Consider the following 16,031-nt stretch of genomic DNA (forward strand, 5'->3'; position numbering starts at 1 on the left):
CAAGCTCCGTTCATGACAAGCGCCCTATACAAGCGTACCATTTTTTACCACTTACACCATATTTTTTCCTATACTCTTTCTATGTTTGGATATACAAATACTATCGTGTTACAGTTGTCTCCAGCACAGTCACATGTTGTACAGGTTCTTAGCCTAGAAGCAGTAGGCCGTACCAGAGAGCCTAGAGGTGTGTCGCAGGCTCTCCTGTTTAGGCCTGCTAACTTCACTCTGTGATGTTCTCCTGACGCACTTCTCAGAACAAAACCCCAAAGTTAAATGAGGCGTGACTGTACACGTGAAGTCACAGTTCATGCTGGATCAGTCTCATTAACGGAAAGGTGCAAAGATACAACTAAACCAAAAACGCAGGTTAACTTAGAAACAACCATTGTCTATGTGTATGTTTCATTTCACGCGTGTGTCCAAATACTTAGGTGATAACTGATGCAAACTCATATAAGATTAAAAAAGAATGCTGCCTGAATAATCAAAACTCTTTTTACCTTGCCTGCTCTACTGTAGATATGGTAGCATCGGTAATGTTTATACAAAGTAGCACCATAGACAGACTACTATCTTTCCTTGTATGGTAAAGACTTTCTGTAATGTGGCTTATAACTCCTCCAGGCTCAGGAAAATGTCAGTGATAACTTAACATAGTAGAACCTCTGTTTGTTTTTTTTTGGAGACAGAGCCTCAAGCTGTTGCCCTGGGTAGAGTGCTATGGCATCACAGCTCACAGCAACCTCCAACTCCTGGGCTCAAGCAAGTCTCCTGCCTCCACCTCGCAAGTAGCTGGGATTACAGATGCCCGCCACAACACTTGGCTATTTTTTGGTTGCAACCGTCATTATTGTTTGGCGGGTCCGGGCTGGATTCGAACCCACCAGCTCAGGTGTATGTGGCTGGTGCCTTAGCCACTTGAGCCACAGTAGAACCTCTGTTTTTGACCACCTCCCTACATTGACCATGTCCCTACATTGACTTAATTTTCATAGACCGTAAACTATGTTTACATGGTTCCTTTATGTTCACCACCTCCATATGTTGACCAGTTTCTTACAATCCTTTTTAGTCCTTACAGAAGTTCTACTATAATTTTTAAGATGTTGCTGATTTCTTTGGAGAGAGGTTTTATCATACATTCTTCCCATGTTTTAGTGAGGAAAATATAAACATATAAATAGGTAATGGGTGAAAGTAGTCTACATACAATTGTAATACTTGTTCATAAGTTGACAAAACATGCAAGTAAATAGGAATGAAAGAACTAAGACACACACCTGGAACCTCTTGTTTGAGGATTTTGAGGCAATTCAGAGCTAACTCCAAGATTATTCTATGAAACTGGGGTCACTCCTGGATCATAGGGAGAATTCTGATGTGCCAAAAATAGTCATGAATCTATCCTCAGAGGATAAAGACTCACAGACAAACAACAGAAGAACAAACCGAGGAGAAAATTAGGTCTGACAGTTCAGGAGAAATCCCACTTTTTCATTCAGAGGAAGAACAGGACTTGGGACTGAAACCGACTCTCCAGGTGCTGTTGACACTGGGCTTGACAGTCAATCTCTTTGAATGATAATTTCCTCATCCGTGAAATGGCTCCAGTAAGATCCACCGGCTTTTTTCATAGACTTCAGAGCAATGAGCATCAAAGGCAACAATGTACTTGCTATCATTTTGTAAACTATAAAATATTCATGTTAATGAATGAAGATGTGTGACTTTTAAAAAATATTAAGTATAAAAGCTAATTTAAGATAAAATTATATAATAATTTTTTGACCCAGGATGAAGTCCATTCAATATAGCTACTATACGTTTGCTCTTATTTATTTATTTATTTATTTACAGACAGGGTCTCACTTTGTCACCCTCGGTATAGTACCGTGGCATCACAGCTCACAGCAACCTCGAACTCTTGGGCTTAAGCGATTCTCTTGCCTTAGTCTCCAAGTAGCTGGGACTATGGGCACCTGCCACAACCCCTGGCTATTTGTTTAGAGATAGGGTCTGGCTCTGGTTCAGGCTGATCTCAAACCTGTGAGCTCAGACAATCCACCCACGTGGGCCTCCCAGAGTGCTAGGATTAGAGAGTTGAGCCACCGCACCTGGCCCAGTTTGCTCATTTTTAGATGAGGCAGAAATGGGAAAATTTTAATTGGCTTACTAATTTCTCTTATAATACAATATTATTATAGTATAATACCTTAGTTACAGACTTCATCTATTAAGAACCAGGAAGGCAATCTGCTAGATTTGAAATAAAGTTTGAATATAAATACTACTCTCTATCTTGCCTATAATACTTTGATGCATTTTATTACAAAGAAACAAACACATAAATGATTCGTCCTATTTATCATAATAGACCATTAGTTACTGTATGCAGCTTGAGTCCTAGGCAGAATGCTTCAATGCATACATATTTATACAAGTTATTAATTTTGTTACCAACTTCAGCCTTGCACCTCTCTTTAGTAAAGCAGTAGCTGTTACCAAGTAAAGTCCAATACCATTTTCCTTTTGTCCTCAAGATGCAAAGGCAGGTAAAGTAAACTATTTCATTATAACGTCAAAATAGCAAGCTTTGGGCTATTACAAAAGGCTTTTCAAATATGTGAGTCTCTAACTTGGAGAAAGTGGAGGGAGGCAGGAATGCAGGGTGCTGATTCGTGCTCTAACTTGATCTCATGTCATGGTATGTTGCCATTGCAATATTTGTAAATGACCACTAAAAAAGTAAAACAAATCTTCATATATAAAAGTGGAAAACAGTCTAGAAGTCTTCTATTCACATTAGTTTTTTCTTCCCAATAACTTACTAGAAAGACATGGATACTTTGAAATCTTAAGGGGTTCTTTAAATAAGAGTCAGAAAAAAATACATAAAAATAAAAAAAACAAAGCAAGAACAATGTTAAAAATTACAACTTTCTTTAAAGTTGATTGTCCTCACTTAAAGATGAATATTAGATAAAATGGGTAGACATATCTCTATAACTCATCATGCTTATATGTAAATTCTCTGGCAGATATAAATCCGTCTTTGTCTTCATCTTCTTTGTCAAAAATGTCCTCCACCAAAACATCATGATGACTTTCATTCACCACTGCACCATGCTTCTCAAACTCTTTCTTTAAATACACCTTAACCTACAAAATAATGGATCTCATTAATAACTCTGATTTATAAGATGCCCACACTGAGCCAATCGATATCATATACATTAACCGGGAGTTCATTTAACTATATATAATAACTACTAAACAACTGCTTTGTGACACACACATACACATATACATATATTTTTTGATACAGGTATATATTGTGAAATAATCAAAAGAAGGTAATTGGGGTATCATCACTTTAGGCATGTCACATTTCTTTGTGTTAGGAATATTCCAATTTCAATATTCCAAACCCTAACATATTGTTGATTATTTTATTTTTATTTTGAGACAGAGTCTCATTTTGTCACCCTCGGTAGAGCTGTGGTGTCACAACTCACAGCAACTTTCAGCTCTTGGGCTTAGGCAATTCTCTTGCCTCAGCCTCCCGAGTAGCTGGGACTAAGGTGCCCGCCACAATGCCTGACTATTTTTTATGGTAGTTTGGCCAGGGCCAGGTTTGAATCTGCCGGTATATGGGGCCGGCACCCTACTCACTGAGCCACAGGCACCACTCCATATTGTTGATATTGTTGATTATTTTATGAGATTTTTCTAATGATAGTAAAAGAATTATAAGAATTCTTTTATCTTAAAAAAAACTGTTGCTATACTGTCATAGTGGTGACACAAAATACTGCTCAGACTTAAAGATAAAGCTTTTATCATATACACAATGATTATATCAAATATTAAGCTTATATTGTCTCGAAAATACCCAATTAAAGCATACCACCTGTTGTTAATCTCAGTCTAAATAAAGCCAGATCATTAAATTATTCAGAATTATTTTTCTATGAGTCAGAATTCCAAAAATATCTCTTAAAACCAGATTTTATAAATGATGGCATTTTTGGCTTGTATAAATGTCTGTAAGTAGTAGGTGCTGTGGGTCTGGCTATAATCATACCACCCTCACTGAGCCTAATCACAACTTTCCAATCTCAGAAACTAAAGCAGAGTCCAGCCTGATGAGTGGCAAGGCAACAATTTTCCCTTTTCATTCAAATGTTTAAAAATACAAATAAAATACTGTTCCAAATTTCCCACTAGATTCACCATAATACACTTCAACCCGTATTTTCATTTTTAATAATATCCCTACTCTATTTAAAATCTTCATTTTAATTTATTTTTACTTTTTAATATTATTGCATCTTTTTATTAAAACAGTTGACATCATATAAGCAGAGAATAGAATGATGGTTCCAGAACTGTGAAAACTGTTCAATTATATGGAAATTATTTTTATTTTATTTTATTTTTTTAAGAGACCAAGTCTCACTTTGTCGCCCTCAGTTGAGTGCTGTGGCATCACAGCTCACGGCAAGCTCCAGCTCTTGGGCTTAGGTGATTCTCCTGCCTTAGCCTCCTGAGTAGCTGGGACCACAGGTGCCCACCACAATGCCCAGCTATAATTATATGGAAATTAAACAACATACTTCTGAATGACCAATGGGCCAATCTTCATTTTAATTTAAAATCTTCATTTTCCCCTACCCCCAACATGCAAACAGATAGTGCGTGTTTATTTTTAAGTTCAAATGATTTAATGCAGTTGTAAAAACATTTAAAAAAATGATGAAACTATATGGATTAATGTAGCCTGCATCTTATATAGCTCCAGGATGACTGTGTGCACAAAGCAAAATGCCAAACAGGAGTAGTTTGCTACCTTTTGTGTAAGAAAGCAGGAAATAAGAATATGTGTTTGTGTTTGCTTGTATTTGCCTAGAGAAACACTGGAAGGATACATAAGAGATTAATAAAGCTGGAAAAAGGGGTCACGGGTAGAAGAGAACATGGGTAGGAGAAAGACTTTTAAATAAATATCTTTTTATCCTGGGCTATCTTTGAATCATATGAATGCACTGTATATTCAATATTTTCTAATGAAAGAACATTAAAATCTATCTGGGATAGAGGAATAAGGCATATGACTGGTAACACTGTGAGATATTATACATTTAACAGCTGCAGATCATGAAGACCCAGTGGTTTATAATGAATTCATTTAAGACTTAATCATTTCTTGACCATTAGTAGTGAAATTAATGAAAGTATAAAATTAAAAAGGACCTGACATGTAACCAACTAGGCCAGAATGGATAGTGTAGGTTGATATAGAACATGGGGATAAATATCTACCTCCACTTCTTTCTCCATAGCAGCCAGCCTAAGGCAGGAATGTGTAGCAATGGCTGTGGGGAAAAGCCTCTCCTTTTCTCCTTGCCCAATGGCCTGGACTTTAATAAGGCTGGGGAAAGTCTCCTGCCATGGAAAACCCAGGTTGGAGTGTCTTTTCTCCATGTGCTAACCTAAACAAAACTGAACATGTAAATTCCTTGCTGGTAATTGCTAGGAAATCTCTATAAAATGCATTTAATAGCTAATCTAAAGTTTTTAACAGAAATTCTTCACACGAGCTATTTCTTAGGACATCTAGTTTCTTAGGCAGAAATAGTAAATGGGAATTGGATTGGCCAAATTGGACCTTCCAAAGACACCAGGGTCAGGATAAGATACAGTGAGCCTTAAGCACTGCGGTGAAAGTAAAAAAGTAAATGCCTGAATGGTGCTTTTTAAGTCTCAGTATATTTCTCTCCAAAATAGTGTTTCCTATGAAAAAGTAAACTTCCAAAGCATCAGCATTTTATTTTATTTTTTTGAGACAAAGTCTCACTCTGTTGCCCTGGGTAGAATGCTGTAGCATCAATCTAGCTCACAGCAACCTCAAACTCCTGGACTCAAGCCATCCTCCTGCCTCAGCCTCCTGAGTAGTTGGAACTATAGGTACCCCCCATGACTCCCGGCTAATTTTTCTATTTTTAGTAGAGACAGGGTCTCACTCTTGCTCAGGCAGGTCTTGAACTCCTGAGCTCAAGCAATCCTCCTACCTTAGCTTCCCCTAAGTGTTAGGATTTTACAGGTGTAAGCCACCAAGTTCAGCCAACATCAGAATTTTTTAAAAAGGTATAAATAAATAACATTTACCCATAAAAATAAATTTTAAAAATATATTTTTAAAAAGGTGACAGGAAGGAGGGAGGGAAGGACAGGAAGAGGGTCACCTCATCTTTGGAGAGTTTCCAGTCATCATTAAGGTCCATTTCTTGGAATGATTCATGGGATCTTGGTCCATTTCGAATCTCCAGGAGATCAATGTTGAATATCAGTGTACTCTCTGGAGGAATTTTACCTGACATGAGGAGACAAGGGGAACAGTTTTATTCAAAAGATCCAAAAGTTTTAATAATAGAAAACTAATGGTAATGAACAATTTTTTTTTGCTGAATTAAAAAGCCTTCCTAAGATTATCATGTATAGTGAAAATTGCTTATACTAAATTACTACATCTTTTTACTTGGTCTAACAGAATAGAGTAAAAGAAGGAATACTCCAAACTAACAGAACAAAACCTTTCTGTTTCTGGCTTAGCTATTGGAAACACACACACTCAGATATACATAATGGCCTAGGTAGTACATTTCAAATATAACTAAGATATTACATACGATATATCAAAAAGTGACTTAAAAGCTTTCTGTAATTCAGTATTAATTATATTACAAGCAATTTACTAATTTTGGGGTCAGAAAGTCCTATCCCGGCTCAGCGCCTATAGCTCAACCGGCAAAGGCGCCAGCCACGTACACCTAAGGTGGCGGGTTCGAATCCCCAGCCCGGACCCGCCAAACAACAATGATCGCTGCAACCAAAAAATAGCCGGGCGTTGTGGTGGGCGCCTGTGGTCCCAGCTACTTGGGAGGCGGAGGCAGGAGACTCGCTTGAGCCCAGGAGTTGGAGGTTGCTGTGAGCGTGATGCCATGGCACTCTGTCCAGGGGGACAGCTTGAGGCTCTGTCTCAAAAAAAAAAAAAAAAAAAAAAAGAAAGTCCTATCCCAAAAGTACATGTAGTACTTTATTTCCACCACTGGGAGGCAGTATATAATTGAATGAGGTCTGATCATACTGACTGAGATTGAAGTTTACATCTGCCCAACTCTAAGCCTCAGTTTCCTCACCTATAATTTTTTTTTTTTTTGAGTCAGAGCCTCAAGCTATCCCCCTGGGTAGAGTGCTGTAGCAATCTCCAACTCCTGGGCTCAAGCGAGTCTCCTGCCTCAGCCTCCCAAGTAGCTGGGACCACAGGCACCCCCCACAGTGCCCGGCTATTTTTTGGTTGCAGCTGTCATTATTGTTTTTGGTGGGCCCGGGCTGGATTCCAACCCGCCACCTTAGGTGTATGTGGCTGGCGCCTTAGCCACTTGAGCCACAGGCGCCGAGCCTCCTCATCTATAAATTAAGATACTATTTTCCACCTCATGAATCTGTTGGGAGTTTGTAAAGGGAGAGAACCTATGCAAAATGCTTAGCATTATTCTTGACAAATAGCCAGCTCCCAAAACATGTTAATGAGATATAATTTTTTTACAGGCTTTAAAAATAATCCATCCATCCATACATACATACCTATGATAATGTTTAATTTATAAATTAGGCACAATAAGAGACTTGACAATGGCAATAATAAAATAGGACAACTTCAATGATATACTGTAAAGACATGTATTCAATAATTTCAAAAAGTTAGAAAACACCCCTCTCCTATAGAACATTATACATACATACGTTGAAAACATTTCATAGGAGGGAAATGACTTTCTAAGAAGGGAAATAAGAACTTTTAAAAAGTTAAAGTCCTAGGGATCTAAAACAAACAATAGAACCATTAAGAGCCCCCTGGGAAGCACAGATGATTACTTCCCAACTTGTTTCTTTATATCTAACACGCAGGTCTGGGTAAACATGCTAAATAATTCTTAGTCATCCCCTCATCCCACATATTCCATGAAAGAGCATTTGTAAGTTCTGAAGAGAAAAACACTTACATTGTGTGCTGAAACTTACCATTCCAGCTCTAGACAGAGAAGGGACACGTACTAGGTCATTGATAAAACTGGGGTCTTCCCAAAGGAGGCATGCAAGCGTGTACTAAAAGACTACAAAATTGTTGGTAAGTACATATTAGAAGAATTAGTTTCATGGCAGTCAGTTTGAAGGAAATGGCTCAAATGTAGGTCTCTAACTATTAGGAAGTAAAACTGACATAAACATAGGATGGAGAAAGAGTAGTGGATTAGTACTACCTAGAGTGGTCCCCCCTTATCTACAAAGAATACATTCCAAACCCCCAGTGAATGCCTGAAACTGTGGCTGTACCAAACCCTACATGTGCTTTTCCCTGTACATACATACCTATGATAATATTTAATTTATAAATTAGGAACAATAAGAGATTAGCAACAACAATAATAAAATAGAACAATTTTAACGATACATCGTAATGACAGTCAGGTGCATATGGCCCCTCCTTGTCTCTCTTTTCTCTCTCTCTCAAAATCTCTTAGTATTTTCAGACTGCTGTTGACCACAGATAACTAAAACCACAGAATATGAAACTGCAGATAAGGTGGGGCTACTGATATAAATGTTAAAGGTAAGATGATAAAGATACAGGAACGTAAAAGAATACCTTTAGGTATCAGAGAAACATTTTGTAGACACTTGGTTGTTTTCTCTAAAGAGAATTAATATGAAAATAAGCATTGAGTTTGGTTAGTAAATCCTAGTCCCTTGCAGTTAGTTTCACTTTAGAATATATAATGCCTCACATTGGCATTTTCCGTGGGACCCTATTTTCCTTCTCAGGAAACCGGGGCTGAGAATGCTGCCCACGTTGTCAATGGTTACTCCTAGACCTAAGGATGCTGTGAAGTCTGTATTTATACTTCTATATCAGAGTGGTTTTCTGTCTGGTTCTGATCACCACTTTAAACATGTATTTTCTTCATTACCTAAGTAATACATACTCACTGTAGAGAATTTGAAAGATAGACCAGAAATAAATACATTCCTAGTATCACAGTTTCTTGTTAACATTCTTATTTCTTTGCATTTGACTTTCTATGTGTATGTACTTTTTTCTTACACTTACTATCATACTATAGGACTCTATAGCTTTATTTTCTACTTTTATATAGTACAATGTTGTATCACACACATTTTGGGTATAATTTTTTAAATCCATAAAAAATGCCATTTAAGGAACTATGCCATATTTTAATTAGATCCTTATCATTACACACTTAGGTCAGTTCCCTTTTCTTGTCATTAGAGACAGCCTAGTGAAGGGCATCCCCTTTCCCAAATCTTTCTCCTGATATCTGATTATTCCCTTAAGTTAGATTCCTATAAAGGAATTATAGAAAAATTCGTGTAAACATCTTCAGATCTCCTAATACATATCATCAAATCGCCTTTTGGAAACATGCAGGGGTTCCCACTTGGACACCAACTGTAGGTCCCTACCCTGAAACAAACTAACACAAAAGTTCTCTGGAACAGCTAGTCACCTTGCTTCTGCTCTGTGACACAGGGAGAACTAAGCTCATTTCATGTCATTCCATTTGTTCTTTAAATAGTTAAGAGCTTTATAAATAAATTTTAAACTAGGAATGAAAAGAACCCCCAGTAAGCATTTGCTGCAGGATACTTCATTTTCATGAGTCATATACAGCTATCTAAAACACATTTAGGGCCTGAAATATCCACATTTCAATGTTCACTTATATTGAGTGATCTTTCTTTTGAATTGTTAAAACAAATTAGTGAGACTGGGTACACAGCACTCTGAGAGGCTGAGATGGGTGGATTCCTGAGCTCAGGAGTTTGAGACTCCTCTGAGCAAGAACAAGATCTCATTTTTGCTAAAAATAAAAAAACTAGTCAGGTGTTATAGTAGGCATCTGGAGTCCTAGCTACTTGGGAGGCTGAGGCAAGAAGATCGCTTGAGCCCAGGAATTTGAGGTTACTGTAACCTCAAATTATGAGGCCACAGCATTCCATCCAGGGTCTCAAAAAACAAAAAAGGAAAAAATTGATAAGTTTCCATTTAGGGGAGGATCCAAAAGTTCTGGAGATGGATAGTGGTGATGGTAGCTCAATGACATGAAAGTATTGAATGCTACTGAACTGTATGCTTAAAAATGATTCAAATGGTAAATATTACGTAACATACATTTTATTACAATTTTAAAAACTGCACTGATGAACAGGATTTTTCGAGTGCAAGTTTCCAGAACCTGTTTCACTGTTAGCTTAGTTGCCAGTTTAGACATTATAGCTTTAAATGGTCATTTCAATTTATAATAAAGATACAATTATATTTCCTAAAGGAATATAAGCACCCTATTTACTTCTAAGAGGGAAAAATATACCCTAGTAGTTACTCTAACTTCCGTCTCTTAATTCACAGACAAGGAACTCTAGTGCTGTAGTCAGAAATACAGAAGTGCTATTACCTTTTCCTTCTTTTCCATAGCCCAGGGCAGGAGGGATGATGAGCTTTCTCTTCTCTCCGACACACATTCCTTTCAAACCCTGGTCCCAACCTTTCAGAGCCTCCAGGATGCCCAGAGTAAACCAAATGGGCTGACCATTGTTATGTTTGTGACTGTGACAGAAAAAAAAAAAAAAAAACCATATAAGAACTCTGTAGTAACTTGTAAAAAATTGATTTAGTACATTTTCTCCACTTATAAATGGTTAAGATTACTAGCTTGAAAATTAGTGAAAACAGTAATTCCTTATTTGCACACACACACACCTACAGGTCAACTTAATAGTACTCCAATTCACTGCTTATCTTTCTGGATAGAAATTTCACACAGGTGACTCAGCCTGAGTAGGTCGGAGGGAATAACAGTCCAACAATTAAAAACCCTTTCCTATCCTGTGTCTGACCTTGATGATTTTCCTGTTCCATTCCTCTGTTGGATGACATCTGACACACTTTTCTTTTGTGCCTCTCATTCCATAACGAGAGGTTAGTGACAAGGCTGAGTGCATTCTTTGGCCCCCAAACATAGTTGATCACTAGTTATAGAAAGAATAACTAGCCTGTTCAATTTAAAAAACTGACAGTTATTTTAGAATACACAAGATTGATGGGAAGAGGGGACACAGGTGATCAGTAGTGTGGAAGTTATGGATTTACAAGGAGGTCCTACAAATGGTGGAGAATATTCTTCTGAATGATGGAAGTTGCAGTTGTGAAGAGCTACATCCTTTACTCATGAGATAAGAAGGAGAGTGGAGAAAAAATGCAGACGCACTTTTCTTTCTTAATCTCATCACTCAGCTTGTGAGCAATATTAGGAACAGAAATTCAAAAAGGGGGGAGACCATCATCTTCTACTGCTGAGGAAAGGCTAAAAGGGAAGAAACATTTTATAAAGCAAAATGAAAAACAAAAATCAACAAAGGATTGTATAGTTTGCAGCAGAAGAAATGAGAAAGGTGGAAGGACAAAAACCATTTTCTTTCTTTCTTTCTTTTTTTTGAGACAGAGTCTCAAGCTGTTGCCCTAGGTAGAGTGCCATGTTGTCATAGCTCACAGCAACCTCCATCTCTTGTGCTCAAGTGATCCTCTTGCCTGTTTTTCTATTTTTAGTAGAGATGGGGTCTTACTTTTGTTCAGGCTGGTCTTGAACTTGTGAGCTCAAGTGGTCCACCTGCCTCAGCCTCCCAGAGTGCTAGGATTACAGGTATGAGCCACTGAGCCCAGCTAGAAAAATTGGAATGGAAAGGGTAACTACCATTTGAGCATTTGCTGTATACCAGGTATTACCCCAATTTGTTTTGCCTCTTTTAACTCTAACAGTAATCCTATGATGTAAGCACCATTATTTCTCCATCATATAGATGAGGAAACAGTCTTTGATCTAACTCCAAAGTTCAAGTTCTTTTTTTTTGAGACGGAGCCTCAAGCTGTCCCCCTGGGTAGAGTGCCATGGCATCACGCTCACAGCAACCTCCAACTCCTGGGCTCAAGCGAGTCTCCTGCCTCAGCCTCCCAAGTAGCTGGGACCACAGGCGCCCGCCACAACGCCTGGCCATTTGTTGGTTGCAGCCATCATTGTTGTTTGGCAGACCCGGGCTGGGGATTGGAACCCGCCACCTTAGGTGTTTGTGGCTGGCGCCTTAGCCGCTTGAGCCACAGGCGCCGAGCCCAAAGTTCAAGTTCTTAACCACTAAGTTATGGCCATCCAGGAAGCCCTGTAGGTTGCAGAACAGGGAGAAAATAATGGAAAGTGGTTGAGTTTAAGAAAGTTCATGAGAGGTTGAGGAGAATTTGCTGCTAGCACATGTGGGTCCATATGCATATGAACATGGAGAGTCAGGAGCACAGCCACTGTAACTTGCATACAAACTGTCTTAATCTATGGCCTGCTGATGGCACTGATGGGTGGAAAAGGATGTGTTTCACCATTGAATCCCCACTCAGATCCTGACCAAGTTCCCTCTCGAGGGGTCCTTCTGTGAGGGTATGTAGGGGAGTCTGTAAGAATGGCCCCTCAAGAACCAGGGAGGAAAGAAATAGTCAAGATGTCCTAACTGATGAGCTAAAGAGAGGCTAGCCTAAGAAAACCAACCTGGCAGTCAGGCAAGGTGGCCCACGCCTGTAATTCTTGTACTGTGGGAGGTTGAGGCAGGTGAATTGCTTGAGACCACCCTGAGCAAGAGAGAGAGACCCCATCATCTCTATTAAAAATAGAAAAACTAGCCAGGCGTTGTGGCAGGTGCCAATAGTACCAGCTACTCCAGGAAGCTGAGGCCAGTGGATCTCTAAAGCCTAAGAGTTTGAGGTTGGTGTGAGCTGTGACCCCAGGGCACTCTACCTAGGGCAACAAAGTGAGACTCTGTCTCAAATAAGAGAGAGAGGAAAAAAAAGAAATAAAGAAAAAAGAAAACCAATGTGCCATATAACTGGGAAGGTTGAGCTCCTTTTGGTCAAATAAGAAAAGTATTCTGTTCAAGGATATCTTGCAGATGAAAATAAGAAGTCACTCTACTAGGTTTTATGAGTACCATGGTTAGTAAAGCCAGGTAAATGCCATTTCTTCCTGGTTTCTTTAATTTACTCCCATGATCAAAGTAACAAAATACTAACTGTAGAAAAGCTGGGAATGCTAGTAAAGAAAAAAGAAGGAAGAAATAATCTATTTCCCAGCACTGACCTACAGTTTTGGCACATTGCTCACTGTAGCTATTTACCACATAAGCTATGTGGTTCTAGAAGTGGCAAATATGCTTTATGGACTGATCATTTCATAATATACACAAGTTAGCTGCTTCTCATCATTTATTTAAAAGCTCATGACTACAGTCCCCTCATCAGTGGAAGTATTAATGAGTTGCTAAATAATATCCCATGGATATCACTAAAGTTGGCACAGATTTTGGGTTTTGAGATCTGAAAGAAATCAGGCTGATTCTAAAAGAGACCATACTAAAGAATGTAATTGAAATTTTAAAATGCAAATCACAACATTGTTTAATGTGCATTATGGCACCTGCCTTATTCAGAAGAGGAAAGGGCTACTGAGAATTCTATGCAAAGCTATCTTTTTACCAGGGCTATAGGAATTCAAAGAGTGCCATTCACTTCCCTCAGACTCCACAACAGACTTGGCCTGAATGTCCAAAAAAGTCATTTTATCAAAAATAAGGTCTATGACAGACCATGAAGCTTTACTGTTTTTAGTTCATGCCATTCCTTCTACCTGCAACACCTTGCTCCTCCCATTCTACTTCATTTTTTAAGGCCCATCTAACTTATGGGTCTTTTTTTCCTCCCACTTTTCACAGCATAACTAATTTCTAGCTTTGTTACATTTTGCTAGCACTTTGAATATTCTGTGTTTTACATCACTGAGTTATTTACTTGTCTTCCTCCCTTCCACATGGTGTCTGGTAGAGGACAAGAACCTACTCCTAGCCATTTTTGCATCTTTATTGTTTTTTTTTTTTTTTTTCTTTTGAGACAGAGCCTCAAGCTGTCCCCCTGGGTAGAGTGCCGTGGCATTACAGCTCACAGCAACCTCCAACTCCTGGGCTCAAGCGAGTCTCCTGCCTCCGCCTCCCAAGTAGCTGGGATCACAGGCGCCCGCCACAACTCCCGGCTATCTTTTGGTTGCAGCCGTCATTGTTGTTTGGCGGGTCCGGGCTGGGGATTCAAACCTGCCACCTTAGGTGTACGTGGCTGGCGCCCTAGCCGGTTGAGCTATAGGTGCCGAGCCCATTTTTGCATCTTTAGGGCCTGACTTATGGCCATTCAAAAGGAGTTTGATAGATAAATTAATAAATGGGGATGATTAAAAGCCAACATTTTAAAATCTCCCTTGTACAGAGCCTAATATAAAGGAAATGCTTACTAAATAGTTTTGAAATGTAACAAATTATAACCAATGCCTAACTGGAAATCGTTACACTTGTAAACGGTTTCCATGTTGCAATTTCTTTGTTTACAGAATAGAAAGTACAGTGTATCCATCTGAAAGTCTTTCAGGTAAACTTCTATAACCACACCCACCCCATCAGTGAAGGCTCACTTTCCAGAAAGAAGCAAATAACTATAGAAATCATGGTTCTGTGGCTTGACCAAATGTCAATTGTCAGAACAAAAGTTAAATAGGTTAATGAAATCGCGTTAGTATAATGTATCTATCAACAAGCAAAAAAGTGATTATGTATTGTGTTAAGTTGCTGAGAAAGTTTTAAGTAAATATCACCTATACCAAATTAAAAATGGAATCGAGTCATTTTCTCTTAAGGAATGGAGTTTGAGATACCCGAATTCTTTCGAGCTCTTTCTACTTACTGCATAAATTATACGTTTAGATATTTCTGCGATATTTCAAAGATTCTAGTTCTAATTTTCATAATAAAAAAGGAACCGCTTTATCCAGACCATATGTTTCCAATAATACTTTTAAGGAGCTGTCTCATTATACACAGAATTGGCTTTAAACAATTTCCTTTACCTCAAAGAAGAAAATAAGATATTTCAGTTTTTTAAAAGACGTGTAAAACCAGGTTCATGGTACTTTCCCGCTGGAGAGTTGGTGGGGGTTCTTCATTACTTTACAAGCAGGACGTAATTACTTACGTGGAGTGAAATAAAGAGCCATCCTTTTCTAAGTAGCCTTCATAGTGGACCAACATCAAATCGCCTCCTTTGGTTTTTCGATGGCAGATGAATGGCTTCTGGAGAACTTCAATTTTCACTTCTGGTTCAGGGATGAGAGCCCCAATCAAAGAAGTGACTAATAGCATCAAGACCGTGTTCCACAAGAAAAGCTTCATGTTGCTGAAGCGGGACAGAAGTCCCTACGAAAACAGAGAAAGGACCCTTGACTTCATAGAGTTAAGAATGTAGTTAAAGGCTTAGGGACAACGACCTCTCTCAAGTTCAGGGCTCCCCTCCCTAGAAGACGTGGCACATTTACTACACATAACTTTCCCACGCACTTCGAACTCACCTTTAAAGGGTTAAACTAAAGCCAGGCCTGACTGGCTCTGACAACTCTGGCGTCTGGAAAGGGCGGCTTTCCATTGGCTTGCAGCGCCGTCCCTCAGGCACCCCTCAAGCCAATGATCAGTGGAATCCACCGTTGGGTTGCGCAAAGCAGCCGCTAGGCGGCCAACCACTCCCCGGGTCCTAGAGCTGGGCGGATTAGGAAACAGAACAAACCCTGACTCTCGGAGAGGGTAGGAGTGTGGAGCTAACCGGAAACTCTGCAGACTAAACCCCTGTAAAGAACCCAGACTGAGTAAACTAGGAAGAGTCCTGGGGACAGATGGAACCACAGGGGTTCCAGGAAGGACTTGTTTACTTTCGCCGTTGGATAGGGACCCCCGCACAAGGTGCTATAATCTTGGCGTTTCCGAAATTGTTTAATAATTTACAGTATAAAGATTTAGTGCTTTAGGGTTCACAAAGTGCATTC

The 16,031-nt window shown here is 39.0% G+C and overlaps 1 protein-coding gene across 1 annotated transcript; it reads right to left on the reverse strand.

Annotated features, from left to right (window-relative positions):
• Window positions 1-2,718: 2,718 nt before the first annotated feature.
• Window positions 2,719-15,533, reverse strand: FKBP14 (FK506 binding protein 14). The gene is made up of 4 exons (XM_012804346.1): window positions 15,191-15,533; window positions 10,542-10,693; window positions 6,249-6,376; window positions 2,719-3,162 (listed from the first exon to the last, which is right to left on the reverse strand). The coding sequence occupies exons 1-4, from the start codon at window positions 15,385-15,387 to the stop codon at window positions 3,004-3,006; spliced, it is 636 nt and encodes a 211-aa protein (XP_012659800.1). The 5' UTR covers window positions 15,388-15,533; the 3' UTR covers window positions 2,719-3,003.
• Between the last annotated feature and the right edge of the window lie 498 nt (window positions 15,534-16,031).

Source organism: Otolemur garnettii, unplaced genomic scaffold (assembly GCF_000181295.1).
Source record: "Otolemur garnettii isolate 467f Iridium unplaced genomic scaffold, OtoGar3 scaffold00028, whole genome shotgun sequence".
NCBI lineage: Eukaryota > Metazoa > Chordata > Mammalia > Primates > Galagidae > Otolemur > Otolemur garnettii.

What these genes read in the sequence shown, in the direction of transcription:
- FKBP14 (XM_012804346.1), bottom strand. Translation starts at nt 15,387, where the DNA reads ATGAAGCTTTTCTTGTGGAACACGGTCTTGATGCTATTAGTCACTTCT. An exon ending in GGCTCTTTATTTCACTCCAC is followed by an intron (nt 10,694 to 15,190) that starts GTAAGTAATTAC and finishes TTTCTGTCACAG; the next exon opens with TCACAAACATAACAATGGTC. An exon ending in GGAAACTCTCCAAAGATGAG is followed by an intron (nt 3,163 to 6,248) that starts GTGACCCTCTTC and finishes ATTATTTTGTAG; the next exon opens with GTTAAGGTGTATTTAAAGAA.